Raw genomic sequence first — 25617 nt, 5'->3', positions numbered from 1 at the left:
TGCACCCCCTAAAGGATGGTGCCACAGGCAACTGCCTAATTTGCCTCGCGGTTGAACCGCCCCTGCACACACACATAGCGTATAAAATGGAAAGAAGCAAGACAAGTTTTTGTAAAATGAATTATTTACTTACAAATTACGTTTGCATATTCCAACACATGGTGCTGTGGAGATGAAAAAGAAAAGAAAATGGTGACGGATTAAATTGATGCAGGAAAAGAGTGGATGGTAAAACAAAAAATCACCATATTGCAAAAGGCACAGACAAGTTGCTAACTCTAACAGAAAGCTTTGATTTTTAAAATGAAAAGTTTATAAGATGTCATTTACAATTGTTAATAAGGTAGAGTACTTAAAATCATGTTGCCTTCTGGACATAAATAAACCACTTTTCTTAAAATCTAAATATTCTAGTATGATTTCTTTAAATAAGAAAGGAACATAAACAGTGAACATATATACATTCTAATTGTACCCTAACCCACTATTTCATTCTTTCCTTTTGTGAGAGGTATGGACAATTAGGTTTTAAATTGGATTAATTTATGGTAATAGACATATATCATCTGGACATGTCTGCAGCAAAAGTGTGTGGTCACATCTTTTTGTTTAGTAAATTCATCTTCCCAAGAATGTTCTTTCTCCTTAATTCTCTAGATTGGTTAGCAGCACTTTCCTTGTGCGTTTAATTGAAAAATACTGTAGCTGTCATGAAATATGGTGCACTTCTGACTGAATAATGTTCTGGGCCTAATTAAAGGCAAGACACAGTGAAATACACAATTTCACAGGAACTAATCAAAAGGCTGAACCAATGAATTAATGGCAACTAAAGTTGCTAATTTGCAGATTTAAATCTGTATTCAAATTAACTTTGTAATGCTTGCTCTGATGCAAGGAAGAAGCCAAAAGAGCACTTTAATGAAACTCTTGATCTGCCCTTTTATTGATTCATACATTGTTAGGCTTTTTAAAAAAGAGACTGCATTAGAAAATAAATAAAATGGCCAGGAAATATGTATAACCAAATCCAGTTTTTCCCATCAATTTCTACATTGACAAAGGATTTCAGATTTCTTCTTCCCTTCACCAAAGTTTATATCCAGATTTTTCTCTTCTTTAGAACCAAATATGAGGTTACCTTGAGTGAATATGATAATTACATAAATAGGTGTATACATCCCCTTGTCTGCATAGGTGCATGGCCAGAACCTAATATTTCTCTGTCACATAACAAGAAGATTGGCTGCAGCTGGACTTAGAGTTACTTGTGGATTTCCTGCCACAAGGATGGTGGAAAATTTATAGCAACAACCCAAGAAGAAGGTGAGCAAATGATTTCACCAACATGGCCAGGAAGGATGACAACTGATCAGCTTCAGATGAAGGGGGAAATCAAGCTGATAACCCAGAAGAAGATATTGAGAAAAGAGTTGTGGATACCAGAAAGAGACAAAGAACAGGGAACAAGGAAAAACAAATAAACTCAAACAGAATTGGAATGAGAAGCAGAGATAAATCAGACAAATAAGACAGTGGAGACTACAATCATTTCATCTCAATCACAGTCTAAAAACAGTGTGTATAAACCATAATATATATAGATAGTTAGAAAAATTGGACTACAGCATATTCACAAAGACATTTGTATAAAGTACAATCTAAAGAATGAATCACAAACTGTGTAGATAATTAGAATAACTAGATCTATCTCAAACTATAAAGTCTGTGTGTGATGTTAGTAATATAAGAATCCCTGCCTTTCAGATGGGAGGGAATTTTGATATTAAAGCCAGAGACTCTGACGAGAAAAGGCTCCATATGAGGCCTATGTGACTCTACATTAGGAACACTTGACAACTGATTGCCACTTAAGGGCAGGACACTAATTGATATAATTTATTCCATTTTTTGGGGGGGGGGTCTAAACAGAGGACAGGGAGGGGGATAGGGAAGCTCATCCCCAGTGAGTTATCTGGATGAAGGCGAGTAGAACCCACTCAGCCATTCCTCCCTTGGTTCAGAGGTGGGAATCAGAAGCCAGAGGGCGGTATGGGGGTAGGTGATAAATGGGAGGGAAGGGAATGATGGGAGAAGTGGGAGTGAACAGTTAAGAATAGAGAAGGAACATTGATTAATAAAATAATGAGGAGTTTGTCAAATGACCAAACCAATTACGATGGGTGAACTGAATATTGTCAGTAAACACAAATGGCCTTTCAACATTGGTTGAGACACATATTATCCAAAAATGTAAAGGAAAATCAAGTAAATGTGGTGTTATTACAGGAAACGCACACAAAAAAGGATAAATAAAAATTGCTAAATAATAGAAACTGGGAACTACAGTTTGAATCAAGGGGTACAAGTAAATCCAGAGGTGAGGCCATACTCATAAAGGATAATCTACATTTTGAAATAGTAAAGGTAATTAAAAACACTAAAAGTAGATTTATAATGATCATCGGTAAAATAAACAATATTCAGGTATCAATAGCAAGCATGCATGCCTCCAATCAGAGACAAATCAAATTCATAAACAAAATCTGCTCAAAAATAGGACAACAAGCATCAGGAGATATAATAGTAGGCAAGGACTTGAACTTACAACTGTACAAAAAACGAAGAGTAAAGGAACATAGAACTCAGGAGCAACCTGCAAAATAAATTTTAGGAAGTGGAACTTAATAGAGGTTAATAATAGATGTGATGACTCATGGGCCTTGTAGTCCTGTTCCTAGTACTATTGTGGCAGACGAAGAGGAAAACATGGGATTTTCGCCGGTTCAGCAAGAGCCGGAGCCTCCTCACCTGCAGGATGTTGATGTTTGCCCACAAGAATTCAGCCAAACAGGCCTTGGGCAGAACTCACCCCCGTTTTCCCGGAGGGAGAATTACTCTAGAGATAGAGGAGCCAGAGAGGCTAATCGCAGAAGCATGAGAATTGCTGCCAAACAAATGGCTGATTAGGTCTGCTTCCCTTGGGAAATTCTAAGGAGTCATGCATCTGGACAGAGTTGGGTTTCGCTTCTCGTTCTCTAGGGAAAGAGTTCTGTTGGCGGGAAAACGAGACCCAATATAGGTGCTAAGCGCCAGGGATACTTTGCAGAGTCAATTGTTCAGCTTGAGGAGAGAGATCGTGTGTGGACTTCGTAATTCCAGTTCCTTGCTTCCCGGATCAAGTTTCCAGCCTTGTCTTGTCTCACGGACTCACCACGGACTCTGTTCATGTTTCATGTTTGCCTTGTCTTCTAGTCACGGATTTAGCCAAGAATCAAGTTTATTTTCCAGCCTTGTTGTCAAGCTACATTGGACTTTAAAGACTCTGTTATTTCCCCACACTATTGCTTGGCAAATGTTCTCCAAGATTATATTAGCGAAAGGAAAGGTTGGCAAAATGGAAAGGTTTAATTTCTAGAATAAAGGGGAAATATAAATATAAGGAATTAAACAATATTATCCTCATATTTTTATATTGCCCTCATGATTGAAATGGGGACCCCTGGTGGAACAGTTTATTAAAGCGCTGAGCTGCTGAACTTGCAGACCAAAAGGTCCCAGTTTCAAATCCCGGGAGTGGAATGAGTGAGTGCCTACTGTTAGCCCCAGCTCCTGCCAACATGCAAATGTGAGTAGATCAATAGGTACTTCTCCGGCGCGAAGGTAACAGCACTCCATGCAGTCATGCTGGCCACATGACCTTGGAGGTGTCTATGGACAATGCCGGCTCTTCAGATTAGAAATGGAGATAAGCACCAACCCCCAGAGTCGAACACGACTGGACTTAACGTCAGGGGAAACCTTTACCTTTACTTTACCATGATTGAATAATCAGAATAAGTACAGCAAAATTGGTAAACTGTTCCCAGGGAGGGGAGGGAGGAAGGGCTTGGGTGTTCATTTTACCCCTTATCTTTCTTCCTTGGAGTTTGGGTTTGGGAGTGATTTTCATGGCCATCGTGGTTCGGATTAAACTGTGGTCTGTCCAGAAAAGAAGAAAGGCTTTTCTGAGTATCAGCCTCAGTGAGGGGAATCATCCTCAAACTCCTTCCTCATTTTTCCTTCAATCCGCAGATAGTCTGAAGGACTATTTGTTCCCCTAGGTGAGAACCATCTACTTCTTATTCCACAACATGGGCAGTGATAGGTAAGAAGACAGAAGGGCAGGGGAGTGGCTGTGTGGTTTTATCTGATATCAAGCACATGTGCATCATCATGAACCAGCAATCAGAATATAGGCAGGAGTATAATCCACCTCTCTTGGCTAACCCCCAGCCCTTATTACTCTGTAATAATAATAAATAATAATAAATACTTTATTTATAGACTGCCCTCTCTCCCCGAGGGGACTCAAAGCAGTTGACATACAAAAAACAAAACAAATATTCAATGCCATAATCAAATTTACACAGATCAAAATAATACAAAATAACATCAGTAACCCTACAACTAAGAACAACATTAAATTTGAATTAAAATAAAAAGAAAAAGTTCTTGAATAAAAAATAATTACACTAAAAGCCTTTATCTTAGACAATTAAACGACAAGAATGCAAAAAAAGTGCCTGACCTCAGTTGTAATTTAAAATCACAACTGTAGAGAGAAACAACCAGTTATAGCCTCCATTATAATATATTTCCTTCCACATCACATACCAATGGGCAGAAAGGTGGAAACCAAGCAAGAATCAACAAAAGCTAAAGCCTTTATGATCTTCACTGCATGATCCTGGAGGAACAGGAGAAATGGTGAAAAATCTGAAAAGCTTTGAAAAAGGATTGAACAGTGAGGAGAAAATTGACAAACATATATGTTCTCTCCTGTGAGAACTGATCATTTAAAAGAATGCATCCATGATCTTGGCTATATATTGCTGCATTTGAGGAAAATGACTCTAATTCAAGCCACAAGCCTGTTGTCAATCATATCTCCTAGTTACCAATTGCTCTCTAATTACATTACTTGCTGTTGTTAGCAGGACGGTAGCCTTAACAATGCCATTTTTTGTATATCTTGGTATATCTGAGTGCAAGAAAGGGTTTATGTCAGGCACTCCACTTAGAATACTTTCATATGGAAAGACATCTCCATTCAATCTTGGAAAATGATGCCCTAATACATTAGAGCAGGAGTCTCCAAACTAAGGCCCGTGGGCTGGATGCACCCCTCCAAGATAACTTACCTGGCCCCTCAACAGACTGAAGGATTGTGGACCAGCCCTCTGCTTAAAAAGTTTGAGGACTCTTGCATTAGAACATCACAATCAACACTGGATGATATGTCAGTGTGAAGGTACCTATTCTAATGATATTAAGGGGACTTTTGTTAGGTGTGGTAAAATCTTTTGTTATAAATGAAACAGGCCTTGCAAACTGCATTGTCATTTAATTTTTCAACCACTGTGCATATCCATGGAGAAATATAGAACTGCATGAAGCCAGATTTGGCAAGAGGGGACTGGCTAATCAGATTTTCCTGCAGCAGCAGAATAAAGTTAACTGTGCTTCTGTCCTGTTTTTATTCTCATGATGCAAAGCTTCTTCTTTCAATACAGCAGGCTACAAACTGTGATATTCAGAGAGTGACCAGCAGCTTGGCCCACTGCAGTGAGAGTAATTGCTACAATTTGCTTCCGCAGATGTTGATGAATGTCAGACCGGTGTCCACCGCTGTGGAGAGGGACAGATTTGTCACAATCTACCTGGGGCTTACCGCTGTGACTGCAAGATGGGATATCAGTATGATTCATTCAGTAGAACTTGCATTGGTATGTATAGCACAAGAAGGGATTATATTGCTGATTGATGAGACATGTACTCCGGTTAGTATTTACGTGTTGTTTCCAGCCCAATTATTATTTTTCCAGCACTAGTGCTCAAAGAAAGAGATAATAGAATTGCTTCATACACAAACACCAGTTTGGCTATTTATCAGTCATGCTATTAATAAAATGTTACAGGGGTAACCTAGTCCTCTAGTTCTTATCTGTAAGTTAAAACATCCTACCTATATAGACTATGCACCCCCATGCATATGAAGAGCACGCAGACGTACAATATCTTCATATTTTCCAAGAAAATTGATCCTATTGGATATTGATGCTTTAAAGTTCAGTTTCTGAAATATATATATATATATATATATATATATATATATATGGCCTTGTTCATGCAAAAATGTGTAATAAATTATTTATATGTAAAACTTTTTTCGGATGAATTTTCATATTCAATGAAAATTAGTATTTACTCATTGGAGAGAGAGAGAAATCCATGAATATCTGAGGACATGGAGGGCAAATACACAAAAAGGAAAGGACTGTACACTTCTAATTATAGATTCATGATTTATTCATACTAATTAGAGTAGGGAAATACAACGTCTGAGATAAATGCCTTTATACAAATAAATGTCTAAATGTATTTGCTATTTCTTTTTATCTCTCAAATGTGTTTTATGTTGATGCTGACACTTCCTTTGTGGTAGATATAAATGAATGCTGGAATTATCCAGGTCGACTCTGTCAACACTCTTGTGAAAATACTCCTGGGTCCTACCATTGTTCCTGTTCTTTGGGCTTTCGTTTGGGTTATGATGGGAAGCACTGTGAAGGTATCTACCTACTAACTCTTTCAAAGTAATGCATGTATGCAAACTACTATACAAACTACTTGTAGCATTAAAATATGAACAATGTGGGCTTTGTAAGCAAAAACACTACAACTCAACTAAGAAATTAGTGGCTTTACATGTGCTTAATCAACAAAAAATAAACTATATTTATCTTTAAATGGGGGAAGGTAAGAAGAGGGAAAAACTATCTTTGGTAGCACCTTTAGGACTGTTTTTCATCTTTGCATGAGTGTGTTTGGTTCTTCTTTAGATGTATTAAGACTTCTTGAAGAAAGCATATTTATTCAATTATGGAAGTGGGAAAGGATGAAAAGGGTCCAGAAAGATTCAAACCATGACCCTTCTCCTAAAATTTTGCATTTTTTCTGGGTTCTATTACATTCCCTCCCATTGCTACCATACATAAATTGTGAACAGAATAAATCTCAAACTGCAAATAGTACGAGAGCTATCCACAAAGTAGGTTAGGTTTTGGATTTTTAAAAGGACAAAGTATAGGAGAAATCATTTATCATATGCAGCTGAAAGACACATCTCAATAATACAATCTCAGGTAATCCCCATTGAAATCTAGGCACGTCTCATATAGATAAATGAGTTTGAAATGGTCTGCCCCAGTAAATTTGCCACCTCTCTCCTCCGTTTCCAACAATGGGGGCGTGGCTGGCAGCGTGGTGTTTTGGTTACGCTGCAGAAAGGGAGAAGGGGGAAGGGCTGAGGACACAAGTGGGGAATTTACTGGAGAAGTACTTTTCAAACTCATTTATCTATATGAGACGTGCCTACATTTCAATGGGGAGTACATGAGATTATAGTATTGGTATGTGTCTTTCAGCTGCATATGGTAAATGGTTTCTCCTATACTTTGTCCTTTTTAAAATCCAAAACGTAACCTACTTTGTGGATAGCCCTCATATTTGCAGTAAGACGAAGATTGCTAAAATTACTTGTTGCTTCCTTTGAGAAGAAAATTTTAGAATTATATCCTTGCGATACAGTAGCAATCATCTACAACTGGTGCCATCCATCTTTCAGTAATATTGTCAATAACAGAAACATTATTTTTTTCTAAATATTTATTTAATTAACATCTTGCCTTTTTTCCAATGCAAGATCCAAAGCAGTTTACAAAACAAAATACAACTAAAACAAGACTGAACGGGTATAGAAAAAATGAAGAATTATAGTAAAACATTTTAATTTAAAACATTTTAAAATAAGTTTAAAACTTGGTAAATGTAAAGGTCAGAGCCTACGCTAAAGGCTCTGGATCCCATCTGATCTTAGAAGCTAAACAGGATCGGCCCATGTTAGTATTTGGATGGGAGACCACACATGAAAACTAGCACTGTGTGATTGATAAAAATTGTTTCAAAACATTTCATTACAAAATTAGGGGGCGCAAAATTTGTGCATATAGGTGTTGTTAGAGAAATTTTTGAGAAATGAAATTTTGTTAGTTTTTCATTATAGTAATTGTTCATGTGGGGAAACTTCAAAGACTCCTTTCTTCCTCATGTTTACAGTGATTGGTGTGAAACTTGCTATAATGGTAGAACACATTCACCACAGTTTGTTCATCAAGTTTCAGAATGTTTCACTTATCCATGGATTTTGGGGGGAATTTTCAAAAACTACAATAGCTATCTCTTTGGATTTTCTATACAATGACATAAGGTAATGGGATACTTCCCTCCAATTTTCAGACATATTCATACATCTACTGATTTTAGGGATTTTTTTTAATGTTTTGATTAAATCTTGTAAAAAAAAAGCCACAATAGCTATCTCATTGAATGTCTCTCATATTAACCAATAATAGACTTCCATTTAGGGATTTCTTCCCAGCCCAGCACAGAGATTTACTTACTAGAAGTATCAGTCATCCCTCCTCTTTGCCGATTCAACAGTTTATTTGAACTCTGGCTAGCTGCTGCTATGGAGGGACAAATCTCCCGGCTGGGGCTTTCCGATGCTGAGCAGAATTTGGGGAAATTTAGTTTAGGGAAGGGCATTTTGAATTCTCTGGCATAGGTCTCCTCACCTTCCCAAACAACATTTCCCAGAATCTGTGCTTTCTTAATCTTTTTTCCCAGCGAACTCTGTTTTCTCCCTGCTACTTTCTTCTCCTAATGGCAAGTGCCCATTCATTTAAAGAGGAATGGCAGCCTTTTTGGCTTTGTTTTGCTTGCTTGCACTGAAAATTAAACTGACTGCCAAGGTTTACAAAAATCAAATGAAAAAGCATTGGGTACGTTTTGATTCTTAAGTTTTTGGCGCGGGCCACACCCTAGTGTGTCAGAAATCTGACTTTTAAGGACTAACGATAATTTTGCACAGCCCTAGGGAATACCATGTGCTAGGCTGTATTTCAGAGGAAGGAATGGACAAAACCATGCAAACCCTATGAAATATATGGGGTTGCCATAAATCAACAGGCAACTTGAAGGCACACATACAGATAAAAGTACACTCTATTAAAAAAGACCCCTTTATCATAACTACTTAAATAGCAAAGGCTGACCTGCAAAAATAGATCAGATATGGGGCAATTTGGCCTTCTGTGGGATGAAATTCTGTAGCCTGGAAACAGTTATATGTTCCCATCATATATACCTGTGACAGTGATGGGACCAAGAGAAAGGCATAACCTGAAGATCATAAAGCTCAGGAAGGCTCGTGTAGTTAAATCCTGTATAGAGCTTTATAGGATGTGACCAGCTCTTTGAATTCTGCCTGAAAATAGAACCAGTCTTCTTGAAACATTTTAGACTTGCTTATGTTTTGTAACAGTTTCCAAAGGTACCCCCCCCAATACAATATTGTACAGTAATCCAAAGGTATGCAGTCAAGGCATATTGCCAGATCTGATGTGTCCAGGAAAGAGTGCAGATGATATATTAATCTAATCTGTTTGATAGCAGTGATTGGACTGATTAAACATGATTTCTATATTTACTCTTTTACGCAGATGTCAATGAATGTGACAACAATCCATGCAGTCAGGAATGTGCTAACATTTATGGTTCGTATCAGTGTTACTGCAGGCAAGGCTATCAGTTAGCAGAAGATGGTCATGCTTGTAAAGGTATGCCCTGGAAATCTCTAATACCAATACTCTTGGACTGTTGGGAGAGTCCTGTTGGGAGAGTAACTAGACCTATGCTTATATATTTGTCATTGTCTTCGTTGCAGATATTGATGAATGTGCACAAAGCGCAGGTATTCTGTGCACTTTCCGCTGCCTAAATATGCCTGGAAGTTATCAGTGTGCTTGTCCTGACCAAGGATATACAATGTCAGCAAATGGAAGGACCTGTCGAGGTAAGAAAGGGATTAAGGTGCTTCTGTTTCCTTAAATTTCTACTGTTACATCTAATATAGTGGAAGCTCTAGAAAGCAATATGGAAAGAAGGAAGAAATGAGGGATGAAAGGAAAGGAAAGATTTCTCATGTATGTAAGAATGCAGTTATCTGTTTTGCTTGTTTTCCGTGTCAAGGCACAATTTCTCTTTATAGTGCTATAATCAGGGAAAGAGAGGTGTAGATCATTGTATAGAAATTTGCCTTCTGCTGTATAATGGATAATATCATATGTGGTCCATATGAAGACCCAGATTAAACATTCACATATAGGTGGTCTAATGAAGATCCAGATTAACCATGAAGGTTAAGGATTAATTCAGCCTGAAATCCTAAAGTATTCCTTTTTAATGAGCAAGTGTGGTGTAATGGTTTGACTGTTGGACTACATCTCTGGAGACCAGGGCTTCAATCCCCACTTGGCCATAGGAAACAACTGGACGATCTCAGACAACTCACACACTTTCAGTCTCACAGGGATGCAATGGCAAACCTATTCTCAATAAATCCTGTCTAGAACATCCTATGATAAGATCATCATAAGTCAGTCTCAACTTAAAGGCACATAACAACACATTGAACAGAGATAACCTCTACTAGAATTACTGACTCACTGAAGCCTAAAGGGGTTTTAGATTTTCACGTGTTTAGTTGAGGATACGTTTTTTATCTGCAGGTTCTAGTAGGCTTTAATTGAAGATTTCCAATGTTTAATATTTGGAATATTGTCCCAGTCTTTAGTGGCTTGATCGATATTATTGTTATTTTTTTACTTCTTTTCAAAGAGGAGTGAGATTGAATAATTCATATATGACTTCTTGAAGCCTCTTTACAGCTGTGGCACTGGAGTAGAATAGAAACTATTAATGAGAAATCAGACTTATGATGTTATGCATACATGGCATACAATCTGTTTGAATGTTACATCCACTTGCAGACTGCAGAAATCTTAAATATGGGACAGATTTGTAGGGAAAGCTTGGATCCCTGGTATAGGGAGAATGAACAAAAAGAAATGTGTATCTTAGAATTTTTTTTTATACCGAGATTTAATAAAGGCTTCCCCCCTTTTTTTCTTCTTCTTTTATTCATGCCCCTTATATGACTTTGTGAATTCAAGCTAATTTGTTTGAACTGGCATGGTAAAGTTTTATGTTATGGATCATTGTTTTCAAAGCTGTGTGGTAAAGCTTCAGAGAGCAAAGATTGAGAAGTAAATCATTTCCGTGACATAGAATACCATATGGAAACAATTTACCTTTTCACCTAGTTTTCAGAATCATTGAGGAGGGGCTTAATTTACATTAATTCTCTTTGACTTCCTCTTTAAAATTATTCTTTGGGCTTTTCAACCAAGCCACACTCCATGCTTCTTGACCATCAAGGAAGACTATGGTAATTCTTTAGGAGCCAGTCTCCTGTATGACAACTAGCACATTTCACTGCAGTGCTTTGCCACATGGATTGTCTGGTAAAATTTATTTTATTTGCAGACCTTTGAAGGCTGTCTAGACATTTCAGAATTTTCTGTGTGGCTACAAAAACTGAAGTGACCCCCCTTTCCCCCCTTTTTTCTGCTTGAACTAAATTCATTGCATCTGGTTTTTATATCTTCAGAACCACAGTTTAATATTTTGTCATCAACCATTAGTTTTGTGTCTCCTTAACAAAATAGGTATATTTTATGATTCTAAATATATTTGTCAAAATCATCTCCTTTGCTGTGGAACTATAAGCAACTTCACGTGTGAGACTGTGGCTTTTTTGAAAATCAGAAACAGCAGTACTTTACCAATCCTTCAAATAATATAAAGAAGTATATGCAAAGGGGAAAAATATTATTAGCAACATGTGTCTGAATATGGTGCCAATGAAAGGCAGACTCAAAAAGAAGAGAAATAGCAGTATTATATTACATTAAACTATATTGCATTATCTTACATAATACTGTTTTTAAAATCATTGTTCAAAAATGGTATTCTTGATTGCTTATAGTCCATTCTGGTGTGAGATGCTGGTAAGTAAGAGTTTCATGTCCATAGTAGATGGAATGGTGTTCTCTGGGACACTATGGTAACTTTTCTGTATTTTTCTCAGGAAATCGGTAGATTGGAGTATGGGTGGCTTATGGCCTGAGAACTGGTTGCATATAGCAATATACCCCAACAGTGAGGGTTATAGCAGTGAGAGACAATAGTGCAAAACTACATTTTAGAAAATATTTTCAAAAACCCTCTAAAGGACCTACACAAATTACTTGGAGAATTCTCATCAATATACAGACACACTCCAAGAGCCCAATCCAGGCATTTTCTATCTATTGCTAAAAATACACAAACTAGGCGATCCATGAAGACTCATTGTCTCTAGCATTAGAAATCTGATGAAGAAACCAGATAGTTTTTGATGCCAGAATTTGCAGTTCTTGTAAGCCCTAAGGGATGCCTGGCAAGCTAGCTAGCGTGGATAGCGAATCAGGAATCAGGAACTGAAGACTCCACCAGGATGAAAGCAAACAACAGAGGCTTTATTCAATTTGCATAAAAGGGACACTTGTACAGCATAGGTGCTTGAGGGTAAAAGTGTAAAACTACCTTCACAAGCTTTATACACAAATATTCCCATTCACTGATACTGTCCTGTTTTGAAATTTCATGATGGGTGAACTGTTGCTGGTCCTGGGAGTCCCATGGGATCATGGGGGATGGAGGCTGTTCTCAGTTCAAAATGGCCTCCATCCTTTTTTTTTTTAAATTGCTTTATTACATACATAAAAGAAAGGGGTATGGAGGGGGCCGGGCTGAATGCGAGGGGAGGGAAATGGGTTAAAGGGTGACGGATAGGTAGGGGGGGGAGATTGCGGTGGACCTGGGGATGAGGAGGGGGTGTGGAGAAGTAGAGGATAGGTTAGGTAGGTAAGGGGCAGGGGGGAGGGGTTGTAAAAGAAAGTAACAGGAACGTGATTAAAATATTGGTGGTTTGACTTCCATTTCACGGTCGGAGAGGTCTTGCTTTCTCTGATGAGGTTTCTTTCTCCTTTATCTTCATTTGCTTCTTCGATCATAATTTTCGCTTTTTGATTCCTTCTTCATAATTTGGGTGGGAGCGCTAACGTATTATTCAATATTGATGTTCTGTTCTAATTATCCTATTTAGATCATTTTATTTGATTCTTTGGTTGTCCTTTTTTGCAATTTTATTTGTGTTTAAATATCTTTCTACTTGTTGCCAATCTGTTTTTTCCTTGGTCTTCCCTGATATTTTGCTATTAGGTAAGTTAATCTATCCATAGTCTTTATTTCAAATAGTTTAGTTAGCCACTTCTCTTTCCTAGGGATTTCTTTTTGCCTCCAGTATCTGGCGTAAGTAATTCTGGCCGACGTATTAAAATGGGTCATTAATTTCTCCTCATTTGTGTCTCGGGATTCTTTAAAAATTCCTAATAGGTATAGTTCTTGGAGTTTTTTTAATTTGGTGTCTAACATTTTTTGGATAATTTCATGTATCATGGCCCAATACTTCTTGGCTTTTTTATATTTCTACCAAATGTGGTGGTATGTGCTTTCTTCTTCTTCGCATTTCCAACATTTAGGGTTCTTACTTTTATTGATCATGCCTAATTTTGGGGGGGTAATATGCCACCTATAAAACATTTTCATCCAGTTTTCTTTTAATTGGTAGGCATATGTGAATCTAATTTTCCTACCTCAGCAGGCCTCCCATTCCTCCATTTGTATCGGTCTTCCTAGATCTTTGGACCATTTAATCATATTATTTTTTACCAATTCCAATTCAGTATTCCATTCCAGTAGAATTTTATAGATCCTTGAAATTAGTTTTCCTTCTGAAAATAAAATTTTATCCCATGAATTTCCCCCCCATGAAACCCCTTGTCTTATCTTTTTTGTAATATTTTTGAGTTGACTGTATTGTAGCCATGTGATATTTAAATGTTCTTCCTTTAATTCCTGTTGGGATTTTAATATAAATTCCGACCCTTGTGTCTTTAGTAGGTCTTCATATTTAGGCCATTGGAACCACCCTAGAAGTCTTCCTTGAACAGCCTCTAAGGGGGGGGATAACTATCTCGGGGTTTTATTATACATTCTTAACTTATATTTGTTCCAGGTTTTTATGAGGGCCGATCTAATAAAATGGTTGCAGAAGTTTTTTTCCACTTTAATTCTGTCATACCAAATGTATGAATGCCAGTATGTGCATAAATCAAACGTTTCTGCCATCAAGATTTTTCTATTTTTTAGTTGAATCCATTCCTTTATCAAAATTAGATTACTAGCTTCGTAGTATGTTTTTAGATCAGGCATGGCAAAGCCTCCCCTTCTTTTATCATCAATTATGTTTTTCATTTTTATTTGGGTTTCTTCCCCTGTCAGATAAAATTACTCAAATCTTTGTTCCATATTGTAAAGGTTTTTTTGGCATCTTAGTACTGGTAAACATTGAAATAGGAATAACATTTTCGGAAGTATGTTCATTTTCACTGTGGATATTCTACCCCATAATGAGATTTTTAAATTCTTCCAAGATTCTAAATCTTTCTTTATGCTTTTCCAGGTTTTTTCATAATTATTTTTTAATAGTTGGGAGTTTTTCGGGGAGATAGTTATACCTTCATCCTTGGGAGAACTACAGATCGTTGAGTCCACATTATGTATATCTTGTATTTGGGGAAGATGTTCTGGGTTCCTCAATAGCACTTTGAGAGCTGCAGGACTTGATAGAGATACTGATACATATTTCAAGTTTGTGTTTCTGTTGATATAGATGACATATTTTCCATAGTTTTGGAAGAAGCCTGCAAGTACACTGCTTTATAATTGTGATGTGTATTCTCTCCTGTATATTTCACATACAGATATCGATGAATGTGCAATGGGAACTCACAATTGTTCATCATCAGAGTCATGTTATAACATTCAAGGCAGCTTCCGATGTCTCTTATTTGAGTGCCCATCTAACTACAGAAAAGTGTCTGATATGTAAGTCAACCTCCTACAATTGAGTATTCAAAATGTTGTCTTCAGTAGTTATTCTCCCTGATCATAGGCTTCTGTTTCACTCTTACTGCTTCTGGACTTAATTGTAATGTTGATCCTTACTAGACTAAACCATTGAATCAATTGAGCCTTACACAAATATTGAGTTATAAAGTTACCATGGATTCAGTGGATCTTCTCTAATAGAGACTAAGAACAGGATTTAGGCATGTATTATCTGGGTTTTTTTCAAAGACCTTTAAACTATTCTCACCAATACTGGGACCTGTAGTTTGTTGAGGAGTGCACATCCCTTATTGAGTTCCATCTCCACAAGAACTTATAAAGTAGTGACTCTAGAGAAGGTTGCCCAAGAGGTAACCCTAAATCCCTGGCCTCTCATGAACTGATCACCTGCCAAGTGAACCACAGTGGTTTCTCTGAAGTAGAACAGGTTAAACCATTACCAAATACCTGTGGTGAAAATGGGGAACAGGGGCATTCCATATAGTATTGAACTGTAGTTTCCTGGAGAGAAATAACAGTTGGGCTGCTATGACTTCTGTACACAAATATGGGACATCTGGATTCATAGCTGTATGTGTGAAAAGGATCTGAAGATTTTAACAAACAAGTAGTTAAAAAGAAGGCAAGAGTGTGATGCAGCAGTAAAGCAGCATCCTTCAGTGGTAAAAAAAAAAAGCCTGTGCTATGCTATGCTTCATCTAAATGAAGAAAAGTAACAGTACCGGTTTCATTTTAAGAAAAAATTCAATAATCTGAAACATGGCCAGAAGAGGACAACCAAAGTGTTAAAGAATCTTATGAGGGATTTGGATATAGGCAGCCTAGAGAGGAAAAGAAGAATAATATGAAAGGGCTGTCAAGTAGAAGATGGGTTAGATTTATTTTCTCCTCTTTCAGAGGGTAGAACTTAACATGTTCAATTTAAAAGAAAAAAAATACACTGACTGAATGATAGAAATAACTTCCCAATAATAAGAGCTACTTGGCAGTAGAATCAAATAACTTAGGTTGTAGTTAGATTTGTTTGAAATATAGGTTACATAGTCAACTCTCAGCAATGCATTGCATTTCGGCACTGACAGTGGGTTGGACTAGGAGCCCTCATGATTCCTTCAAATGTTATGATTCTGTGACCTTTTACCATTGACTATGCTAACTAATGCTGGTGGGAGATGCAATCCATGAACATCTGAATGATGACAAGGTGTTATTCCCCATCTTTGACTTGTGAAAAGAAAAGAAAGAAACATGGATTCTGTTGTTTTCTGTATTGTTTTCTGAGATGGAAGATCCATTGTTTTGCTTTCTTTAGATATGCTGTACAGATTTTAAAGTAACTATGATTCAGTTCTTCCATGCTTCTGCTTCACTGTCTGCAATCCCCAAAGAACTGTCTAAAGCATGCTTTTCTGAGGCAACGGGGTCTATGAAAAATCTCCCAACCCATCCCTAGTTTGACTCAGTCCAAGCTAAATATATATATGTATATCATCTGTGTTAATTTTTCAAAATGTATATAATTGTTTGGCCTTTTTTTATGCATTTCTGACACTACATGAAATCTATGTGAGTGTATGCAACTTTAGTTGTGTACATATTTGAAATGTGTGATATTGTGTACCTCTAGCCTCATGAAATAAGTCATAGGCCTCAAATATATAATTTTTAAGCAAGATGTGTCCCAATCCATTGTCAGTCTTGAGAGATGTAAAATATATGTGTTCATTTATAATAGCAAAGTGAAACAATTTTTCCCAATTCCTGATCAAACCTTTTATGTGATAGGTGGCTCTCTGTGCAAAAGTGCAAAGAGGCAGCTTAATTAGCATCTTACAACTGTGTTGGATGTCTTCTACTTTAGCAATATGGAGACTGATATTGAGAAAGAATTTGGTCATCCTAGTCCAGTACTATTGTCACTAGCTGGCAATGGTTCTCCAAGTTCCATGCACACTGAGATTTGAAAGGAATTGAACCTGCAGGAACTGAGCTTTCTGCATACACAGTACCACAGATGTTCTGTTCCAATGAGTACAGAGTTCTGCAGATACCCTGGATTGCCAAAAAGACAAATAAATGGGCTCTAAAGCAAATCAAGCTAGACCTCTCCCTGGAAGCCAAAATGACTAAACCAATACTGTCATGCTTTGGACATATAATGAGTAGACATGACTCACTGCAAAAGCTAATACTGCTTGATATGGTAGAAAGCAATAAAAAAGAGAAAGGCCTCATTACAGATGAATAGACTCAATCAAGAAAGCCATGGCTCTGAGTTTGCAAATGCCTAAGTAGGACTATTTATGATAGAGTGACTTGCAGGTCTCTCATTTATAGAACTGCTTTAAGTCAAAGTCATCTAGATAGCAATTAACAACCACCAATGAATTATGGCCTTTTCCCCATTCAGAAGCATATCTCAACATGTCTTTGATCCTTCTCAGTGTGCAGCTGTTCTCTGTTTCAACAGAGATGGAGCTCCTGGTCTTTTCTTTATATTGGTATCATTTTCCATGTCCACATGTGGGGTTTTTTGGTCACAATTGTAATATAAGAAAAATAACAAAGAATTCACAGGCAAACTAATTGTTTCATTTGCAGCAAAGAAAACTTTCCAAGAACATACAAAATATTACTCCCATAAAGGGAAATAAAGAAAGAAAAAAGAGGGGGGCGGGGGGTGGGTGGGAAGGAAGGTAGGTAGTATTAGAGAAATATCATATAGTGAGAATTGAGATTGGATCCTTGATAGCACAGACACCCTGGAAACTGGCCCTGAATGTCTAGAAGTAAGAAAAAATATTTTGGGACTATAGATTCCACATACTGACTGCATTATGATAGGACTTGCAGTCTAGCATCATTTCCCAGCTCTGCTCCCAGAGCTGTTCCAGGCTGAAATAAAGGTAGTGGACCACTGATGTGACTTTGTAAGGTACCTTCTCATTCTACAGTTGTACAGTTTGAAAGTTTTTTTAAAAAAAAAAACCTGCTGCCTTTAAGAGTTCCTTTTGTCAACATAGCTCTGTTTCATACAACCTGATTAGAGTCACTGCTCTTTGATGAATCACATATTCCTTTTCCAGGCAAAAGCACACAGCATGACTTTGTCTGTATTCCTCTATGTGTTCATTGTGGTGCGTCCAAAAGAGGCTCTTTCAAGGTTCATGATCTTTTGATACTTGGCTGCTATGCTGACAATTGCATCAGTGTAAAGAGTGTTGTAAAAGAAGAACAAGCAGCTGTTAATTGAAAAGTCAACATTTGCAGCTCTGCTATGTCTTTGCCTAATACATGAAAGAGGTGTGTGTGTGTGGGTGTGGGTGGGTTTGTATTTTCGTGGAGACTTTGCAAATCATTCAGATGGGTGTCATTTGAATCTCAGTTCCTGCTGTGCTAAATATTTCTTCCTCTTCTTCTCGCAGGAGATGTGAACGGATCAACTGCTTCAGCTATCTGGATTGCCAAAGCACTCCACTGCGAATCACTTACTATCAGCTTAACTTCCAAACGAACATTGTAGTCCCAGCTCATATTTTTCGAATTGGTCCCTCGCCTGCTTATGCTGGAGACAACATAGTCCTTACAATCAACAAAGGAAATGAAGATAACTACTTCAGCACCAGAAAGCTGAATTCCTATACAGGCATTGTCTACCTTCAGCGACAAGTGAAGGAACCCAAAGACTTTTTGTTAGATGTTGAAATGAAGCTTTGGCGCCAAGGGACATACACAACTTTTCTGGCCAAAATTTATATCTTCATCACTTCTCATTCATACTGAAGTATAGGGACTGCCATTGGAGATTATTGGTGCTGTGGCTTTGTAGCCTTTTTACCAAAGCTTGTGATGGTGATAGAAATTCTATATCTTGTCTCTTTTATTATTTTCCTAGCTTTTTATCTTTGTTTTTGTAAAAATAACTTAAAATATATTAATCCTTTTTTGTTCAGTTTGGATTTCTAAATGAGAAAGAAAGAAGGCTTTCAACATTAAAGCAAATATATGTACAGTATTTAGCCTGTCCTTTAAAACTTTCTTATAGAACTGTTCCAGTGATGACTTCAACAGTAGTTACCTAGGGTGATGGTATGATCCACTTAAATTTAAGCGTTTCAGTCTGAAATTCTGAACGCAGGTATACTTCTGTTCCTGAGCATTCCTTATTTAACAAAAGATTCTTTATTTAGTACCTGAGCTAGAGGTAATATACTGAAATAGGGTTAGGGGTCCTACACCACAGAAAAGAAGAGCAGATGAACATGTTTCAGTAGACTTTTATTCAAAACTAACAGTTTGAGCATATGGAAATAAACAACCAGGTCACAGAAGCCTTGCATAAATTAATTATTGGTAATGAGGTAAGCTTATGCGTCTTCCCCCTTTCCCTCTGTTTTGCTCAGTAAGGATTTCTGAAAGCAGTGCTGTTTACCTCACCTATTGTAGGCAGGCATAGCTACATAGGATTGGGAGCAGAATCCCATTTTTTTCAGTTCAAGATTTTCTTTTTATTCCACTGTTTACTGGAGCAAGCCATGGGACACATGACTTCTGCTTCAGGGCCTCCTACCATCCCCATGTCCTGGCATGCTAAAAAAAAAAAAAAAGCAAGAAGCTGTCAGATACCACATTCAGGCTTTGAACCACTGGCCTGAGAAAATTTTATCTTACAGATGTTTCCAGGTGCAGCACAGGCTGATGTGGCAAGTTTGGAGGAGTTGAAGGGCAACAGAATACCCTTGAGATCCACTTTCAGTCCTAGGCTACATATTATCCACCCCACTTTAAATATATATGCCAGGGTTTATAAGATATTCCATATATGTGTGTGTGTGAAATCTTATGTAACTACCAGGAAGAAGTAAATCCAACTGAACTCTAGCGACATAGATGTGTCTGTACAGAACTCAGTCCTGCCCTTCCAAGTACGCTGAGGCCAAAACAAACAAAACGGACAGTCTCTCCTAGTTTGTGTCTTCTTCCTTATTAATAACTTTTGCCATCTTGACCATATTCTGATGTTGATTGGTCACATGTCCAGGTTTTCATTTGGAAAATGGGAAATTAAGATACAAACATAGTCCTCTGTCTGAGTTTGTTGAACATTTATCTCATTTAGTAATTGTGAAGGATGTTCATCTTTAAGGGGAAAGGGCTCTGTGTTGTGCTTTTTTTTGCTGAAATTTACAATGCAGTTTGGGGGCCTTGCCTGCCTTTGTCATTAAATGCATTTCTGAAGGAACACATTCAAGGAATGTTTAGGTGCAGACAGGATGTATCATAGTTTTTCTAGAAAATGGCCAAAGATGAAGTATGCCAAAGCCAAGATGCTAAAAGTATTAGATTGCCTTAAGACATTGCATGGCTATTCAATTAGAATGTTCAGATTAAAGGATTTTTTTTTCTAAAGGATTTATTTTGTGCCTGAATTGTGTGAATTGATGTGAGAAGCTAATCAGCAGCTTATGGAGTCCATATATTGTGTTAAGAACACAATGAAAGATCTAAATCGTTTTGAATCGCTTTTCTTTTATAGAAAACTGGAACGAGGTCCATATCTTTGAGCCAAATGAGCTAATATAATCAAAAGACCTGTAGAAATTCAGCAATGAACAGAAACATTTTAAAATAAATATTTGTTTTGTTAGATAAAACAGTCTATAGTGCTAAAACTTTGTTGAACATCCTTTGACATGGTTGTACATTTGTGAGATAGGGCAGGATACAAATAAAGATGATGATGATGATTATTATTATTTACATAATCTATAAAATATTGTTGAATATAAACCAACAACATATCAGCCATGATCCTGCACTGGGAGATAAGACATAAAAGTTTGCCCAGGCAGAACTACACAACTCGTTGCTCTCCTCTCCCCTACTTTAAAACCTACCAAGTTCTTTTTGTCCCTTCCCTTTTGTGGCCACAGTAAAGAGTGAGAGACAGCCAAGAATTAGTTGACTGTGCTCCTGTCACCAGATGCCGAATTATGATGTCCTCATTTGGAACCTCCAGACGGCTTGTGGGCTGTCCCACATAATGCCTTTAATGTGACATGTCTAAGGTCAAAGCCAGATGTTCATAGGTACCTCATGTTTACCATGACCCACTACACATCCATATCAGAAAGAACAAGTGACAAGCAGTTTAAGGCAATAGAGATAATGGAAATGCTGAATTCCTCCATCTGTAATGTCCAAGGACCTCATGATATAGATGAAGTCCTATGGGACAATTCACCACCCTCTGTGGTAAATCAGCAGGGCATCCACCTCACCTGTAGCTGATGCTTCCACATCCCATGTGGGGAAGTGTCACCATGTGGTTTCCCTTCGAACTGGCCTCATTGTTGTCTATGGAACACAGGAATCCTCCTGTGTTCTAACGGAAGCATTCTGCCATGCTGCCAGGATGCTTCCACCACAGAGGCTTGCCAGAACTCACCATATGTTGTGTGATGGCAGTTTGGGGCTCTGAGAAGGAAGCGTCCTGGAAGCTTGCTAGGATGCTAAATTCACCACATATGATGAGGTGGCAAAAAGACATATTCCAATGATACAACTAGGATATATCACTAATGGGACACATGCCATCATTTCTTATAATAGAATCATAGAGTTAGAGGAGACCTCATGGGCCATCCAGTCCAACCCCCTGCCAAGAAGCAGGAAAACACATTCAAAGCACTCCCGACAGATGGCCATCCAGCCTCTACTTAAAAGCCTCCAAAGAAAGAGCCTCCACCACAGTCCAGGGGAGAAAGTTCCACTGCCGAACAGCTCTCACAGTGAGGAAGTTCTTCCTGATATTCAGGTGAAATCTCCTTTCCTGTAGTTTAAAGCCATTGTTCCATGTCCTAGTCTCCAGGGCAGCAGAAAACAACCTTGCTGTCTCCTCTCAGCCGTCTCTGCTACAGGCTATATATGCCCAGTTTTTTAAGCAGCTGCTCATATGGCTTGTTTCCAGACCCTTGATAATTTTAGTTGCCCTCTTTTGGACACATTCCAGCTTGTCAACATCTCCCTTAAATTGTGGTGCCCAGAATTGGACACAGTATTCCAGGTGTGGTCTGACCAAGGCAGAATAGATGGGTAGCATGACTTCCCTGGATCTAGACACTATACTCCTATTGATGCAGGCCAAAATTCCATTGTCTTTTTTAGCTGCCACATCACATTGTTGGCTCATGTTTAACTTGTTGTCCACAAGTAGTCCAAGGTCTTTTTCACAGGTACTGCTGTCGAGCCAGGCATCCCACATTCTGTATCTTTGCACTCAGTTTTTCTTTCTGCCTAAGTGGAATATCTTGCATTTCTCCCTGTTGAACTTCATTTTGTTAGTTTCAGCCCATCCCTCTAGTCTGTTATGATCATTTTAAATGCTGCTCCTGTCTTCTGGAGCATTAGCTATCCCTCCCAGTTTGGTGTTGTCTGCAAACTTGATGATCATGCCTTCTAACCCTTTGTCTAAGTCGTTAATAAAGACGTTGAACAGAACCGGGCCCAGGACGGAACCCTGAGGCACTCCACTCGTGAATTCTTTCCAGGATGAAGAAGACTCATTGGTGAGCACACTTTGGGTTTGTTTGCTTAGCCAATTACAGATCCACCTAACTGTAGTTTTGTCTAGCCCACATTTTACTAGTTTGTTTGCCAGAAGTTCATGAGGGACCTTGTTGAAGGCCTTACGGAAATCCAGGTACACTACATCCACTGCATTCCTTGTATCGACCCAGCTTACAACTCTATTGAAAAAAAAGATCAGATCAGTCTGGCATGACTTTTTTTTGATAAATCCGTGTTGACTATTAGCAATGACCGCATTTGTTTCTAAGTGTTTGCAGACCACTTCTTTAACTATCTTTTCCAGAATATTGCCTGGTATCGATGTGAGGTTGACTGGATGGTAATTATTTGGGTCATCCTTTTTTCCCTTCCTGAAGATAGGGACCACATTTGCCCTCCTCCAATCTGCTGGAACTTCTCCCATTCTCCAAGAAATCCAAAAATGATTGCCAGTGGTTGTGAAATAACTTCTGCTAGTTCCTTCAATACCCTTGGATGTAGTTGATCTGACCCTGGGGACTTAAATTCGTTTAGAGCGGCCAGGTATTGCTGAATGACTTGTTTCCCTGGTTATGGTTGGATTTCCCCTAATCCTTCTTCCACTTGATGTTGAGGTTGAGGGTGGCTTTCCTTTTGTGAGAAGACTGAGGCAAAGAAGGCATTAAGTCGTTCTACCTTTTCCCTATCCCCTGTCACCATCACCTCATCTTCTCCTCGCAGAGGCCCTATTGCCTTCTTATTCTTCCTTTTTCTACCAATGTAAGCAAAAAAGCCTTTTTTGTTGTTTTTAATGTTCCTGGCAAGCCTGAGCTCATTTTGCGCATTAGCCTTGCAAACCTTTTCCCTACAGGAGTTGGCTATTCGTTTGAATTCTTCTTTGCTGATTTCTCTCCTTTTCCACCTCTTATACATGTCTCTTTTGATTCTTAGCCCAAGTAGAAGTTCTTTGGACATCCATTCTGCCTTCTTCGCACTTGCCTTTCTTTGTTGGCACTGTTTGCATTTGCGCCTTGAGTATTTCACTTTTAAAAAACTCCCATCCATCCTTAACTCCCTTAACTCTTTTAATATTGGAGTCCATGGAATGCCACTCAGTATTTTCTTCATTTTTTTTTTGGAAGTCAGCTCTCTTTAAGTCCAGAATGCATGTTTGACTTGTCTTAGTTTCAGCCTTCCTTTGTATGGTGAACTGCAGGAGCACGTGGTCACTTGCCCCTAAGGATCTGACCACTTTGACTGCATTGCTCAGGTCCTCTGCATTTGTTAGGGTGAGATCGAGAGTAGCTGATCCCCTCGTTGCCTCTTTTACCTACTGGACCATAAAACTGTCTTCAAGGCAAGTGAGGAATTTGTTGGACGTTGTACTCTTGGCCGAGTTTGTTTTCCAGCCGATATCAGGATAGTTGAAATCGCCCATGACTACTATATCTCTTCTTTGTGCCTGTTTGGTCAGCTGTTGACAGAAGGCCTAGTCAAGTTCTTCATCCTGGTTCGGAGGTCTGTAATAGACACCTACGACGAGATCTTTTTGAGTCCTGGTTCCCTTGATTCTTATCCAGATACTTTCAAGCTGGTTTCCCGGATTGCAGTCTTGCATTTATTCTGCAACGTAACTGTTTTTGACATATAAAGCTACTCTCCCTCCTCTCCCCTTTGTTCTATTTCTGTGAAAGAGGTTATAGCCCTCAAGGGCTACATTCCAGTGATGGGAGTCATCCCACCAGGTTTTAGTGATGCCTATGACATCGTAAGTGTGGTGTTGTGCTAAAAGTTGGAGTTTGTCTTGCTTATTTCCCATGCTCTGTGCATTAGTGTAAAGACATGTAAGCCCCTGAGAACTTCCTCTGAGCTGTTTATTTGGGATTATTGTGCTCTTGGTCCTTGGTCCTTGTTGTGTTTGTGCAACCCTTCATTCAGCCTTTTGGCGGTTCCCCATGGTTGTGGGTAAGATACTGTTCACAAAGTTGTTTTTCCCTCCCCAGTGGATCTAGTTTAAAGTGTGCCTGAGGTTTGTGAGTCTTTGCACAAAAAAGTGTTTTCATACTTGTGTGAAATGCACCCCATCAGTCAGTAGGCCATCCTTCTGGAAAAACAGGCCATGGTCGAGGAAGCCAAAATGCTCTTCCTGACACCATTTTCTGAGCCAGTTATTGACCTGTACTATTTTTCTGGCCCTTGTAGAGCCGTGCCCTACAATGGCCAGGAGGGATGAAAAGATCACATGTGCATTACACAGTTTTAGCTTTGTTCCGAGAGCTCGAAAATCATTTGTGATCTTTTGAAAAGTATACCTAGCGTTATCATTGGTTCCTATGTTAATCAACATGAGGGGAAGAGGGTGATGGGGCTTTAGGAGCCTGGTGAGCCTCTGAGTGATATGGTGTATTTTTGCCCCAGTGAGGCAGCATATTTCTCGAGTACCCTTCTCGAGAACTTGGTAGTTCCCTACGACCAAGACCTATTTCCTTTGAGGATTGACAGAGTCCCTTTTGTGCAAGATAATGTGTAGGTCCCCTGAAAAGTGTTCCTGTTGAAGTGAATCGTGTACGTGTAAAGTGCTGTCCTCCTCCTCAACATCCCCAGTGCACTCGTCAATGAGTTTAGACTTTTTTTGTATATAAAACAAGAGAAATGCCAAGCTATTTAGGGCCCTTTTATATGAGTATAGTGAGATACTGCAGTGCTATGAAGAGTAAAATTCTACTTTGTATTGTAGTTTAAACCTGTAAATGCTGCTTATATTAAAAATGTGGGAAGGGATAAGCTAGGTAGCATTGGTTATTTTGTTCAGTATTCTTTTTGTCAGTATTTCAGTACTCACCAACATGTAATTGTTGTAGTGGAATCTATGAGCATTTAATGTATTTCATGATTTGTCATTTGTCATGTTTTCCATACATTTCCCAGTAATAATTTAAATCATTATGTATTTCATTTTCATGTGTGGGAATGAAAAATGCAGAAATCTTCTTCCCACTGGGTAAAATTAGGAGTTTTTGGCATTTGGAACTTTTTTGTGAAAATATA

The 25617-nt window shown here is 38.3% G+C and overlaps 1 protein-coding gene and 1 long non-coding RNA gene across 6 annotated transcripts in view; one reads left to right on the top strand and one right to left on the bottom strand.

Annotated features, from left to right (window-relative positions):
* The window catches only part of fbln2 (fibulin 2), a 222830-nt gene extending 202056 nt beyond the window's left edge, over positions 1-20774 (top strand). For all 5 annotated transcript variants that reach the window (XM_062969966.1, XM_062969964.1, XM_008115563.3 and 2 more), the window contains 6 exons: positions 5640-5768; positions 6488-6613; positions 9606-9722; positions 9830-9958; positions 14874-14997; positions 18447-20774. In XM_062969966.1, coding sequence (XP_062826036.1) covers positions 5640-5768; positions 6488-6613; positions 9606-9722; positions 9830-9958; positions 14874-14997; positions 18447-18804 — 983 coding nt within the window. In that variant the 3' untranslated portion in view covers positions 18805-20774. The remainder of the gene's footprint in view (positions 1-5639; positions 5769-6487; positions 6614-9605; positions 9723-9829; positions 9959-14873; positions 14998-18446) is intronic.
* Positions 19283-21432, bottom strand: LOC134296064 (uncharacterized). Its single transcript, XR_010002634.1, has 2 exons — positions 21303-21432; positions 19283-19611 (listed from the first exon to the last, which is right to left on the bottom strand). It is a non-coding gene; the product is annotated as an uncharacterized LOC134296064 (long non-coding RNA).
* Positions 21433-25617: the final 4185 nt, after the last annotated feature.

The sequence above is a fragment of the Anolis carolinensis genome, chromosome 2 (assembly GCF_035594765.1).
Source record: "Anolis carolinensis isolate JA03-04 chromosome 2, rAnoCar3.1.pri, whole genome shotgun sequence".
NCBI lineage: Eukaryota > Metazoa > Chordata > Lepidosauria > Squamata > Dactyloidae > Anolis > Anolis carolinensis.
This window is presented reverse-complemented; position numbering and strand designations above follow the sequence as displayed.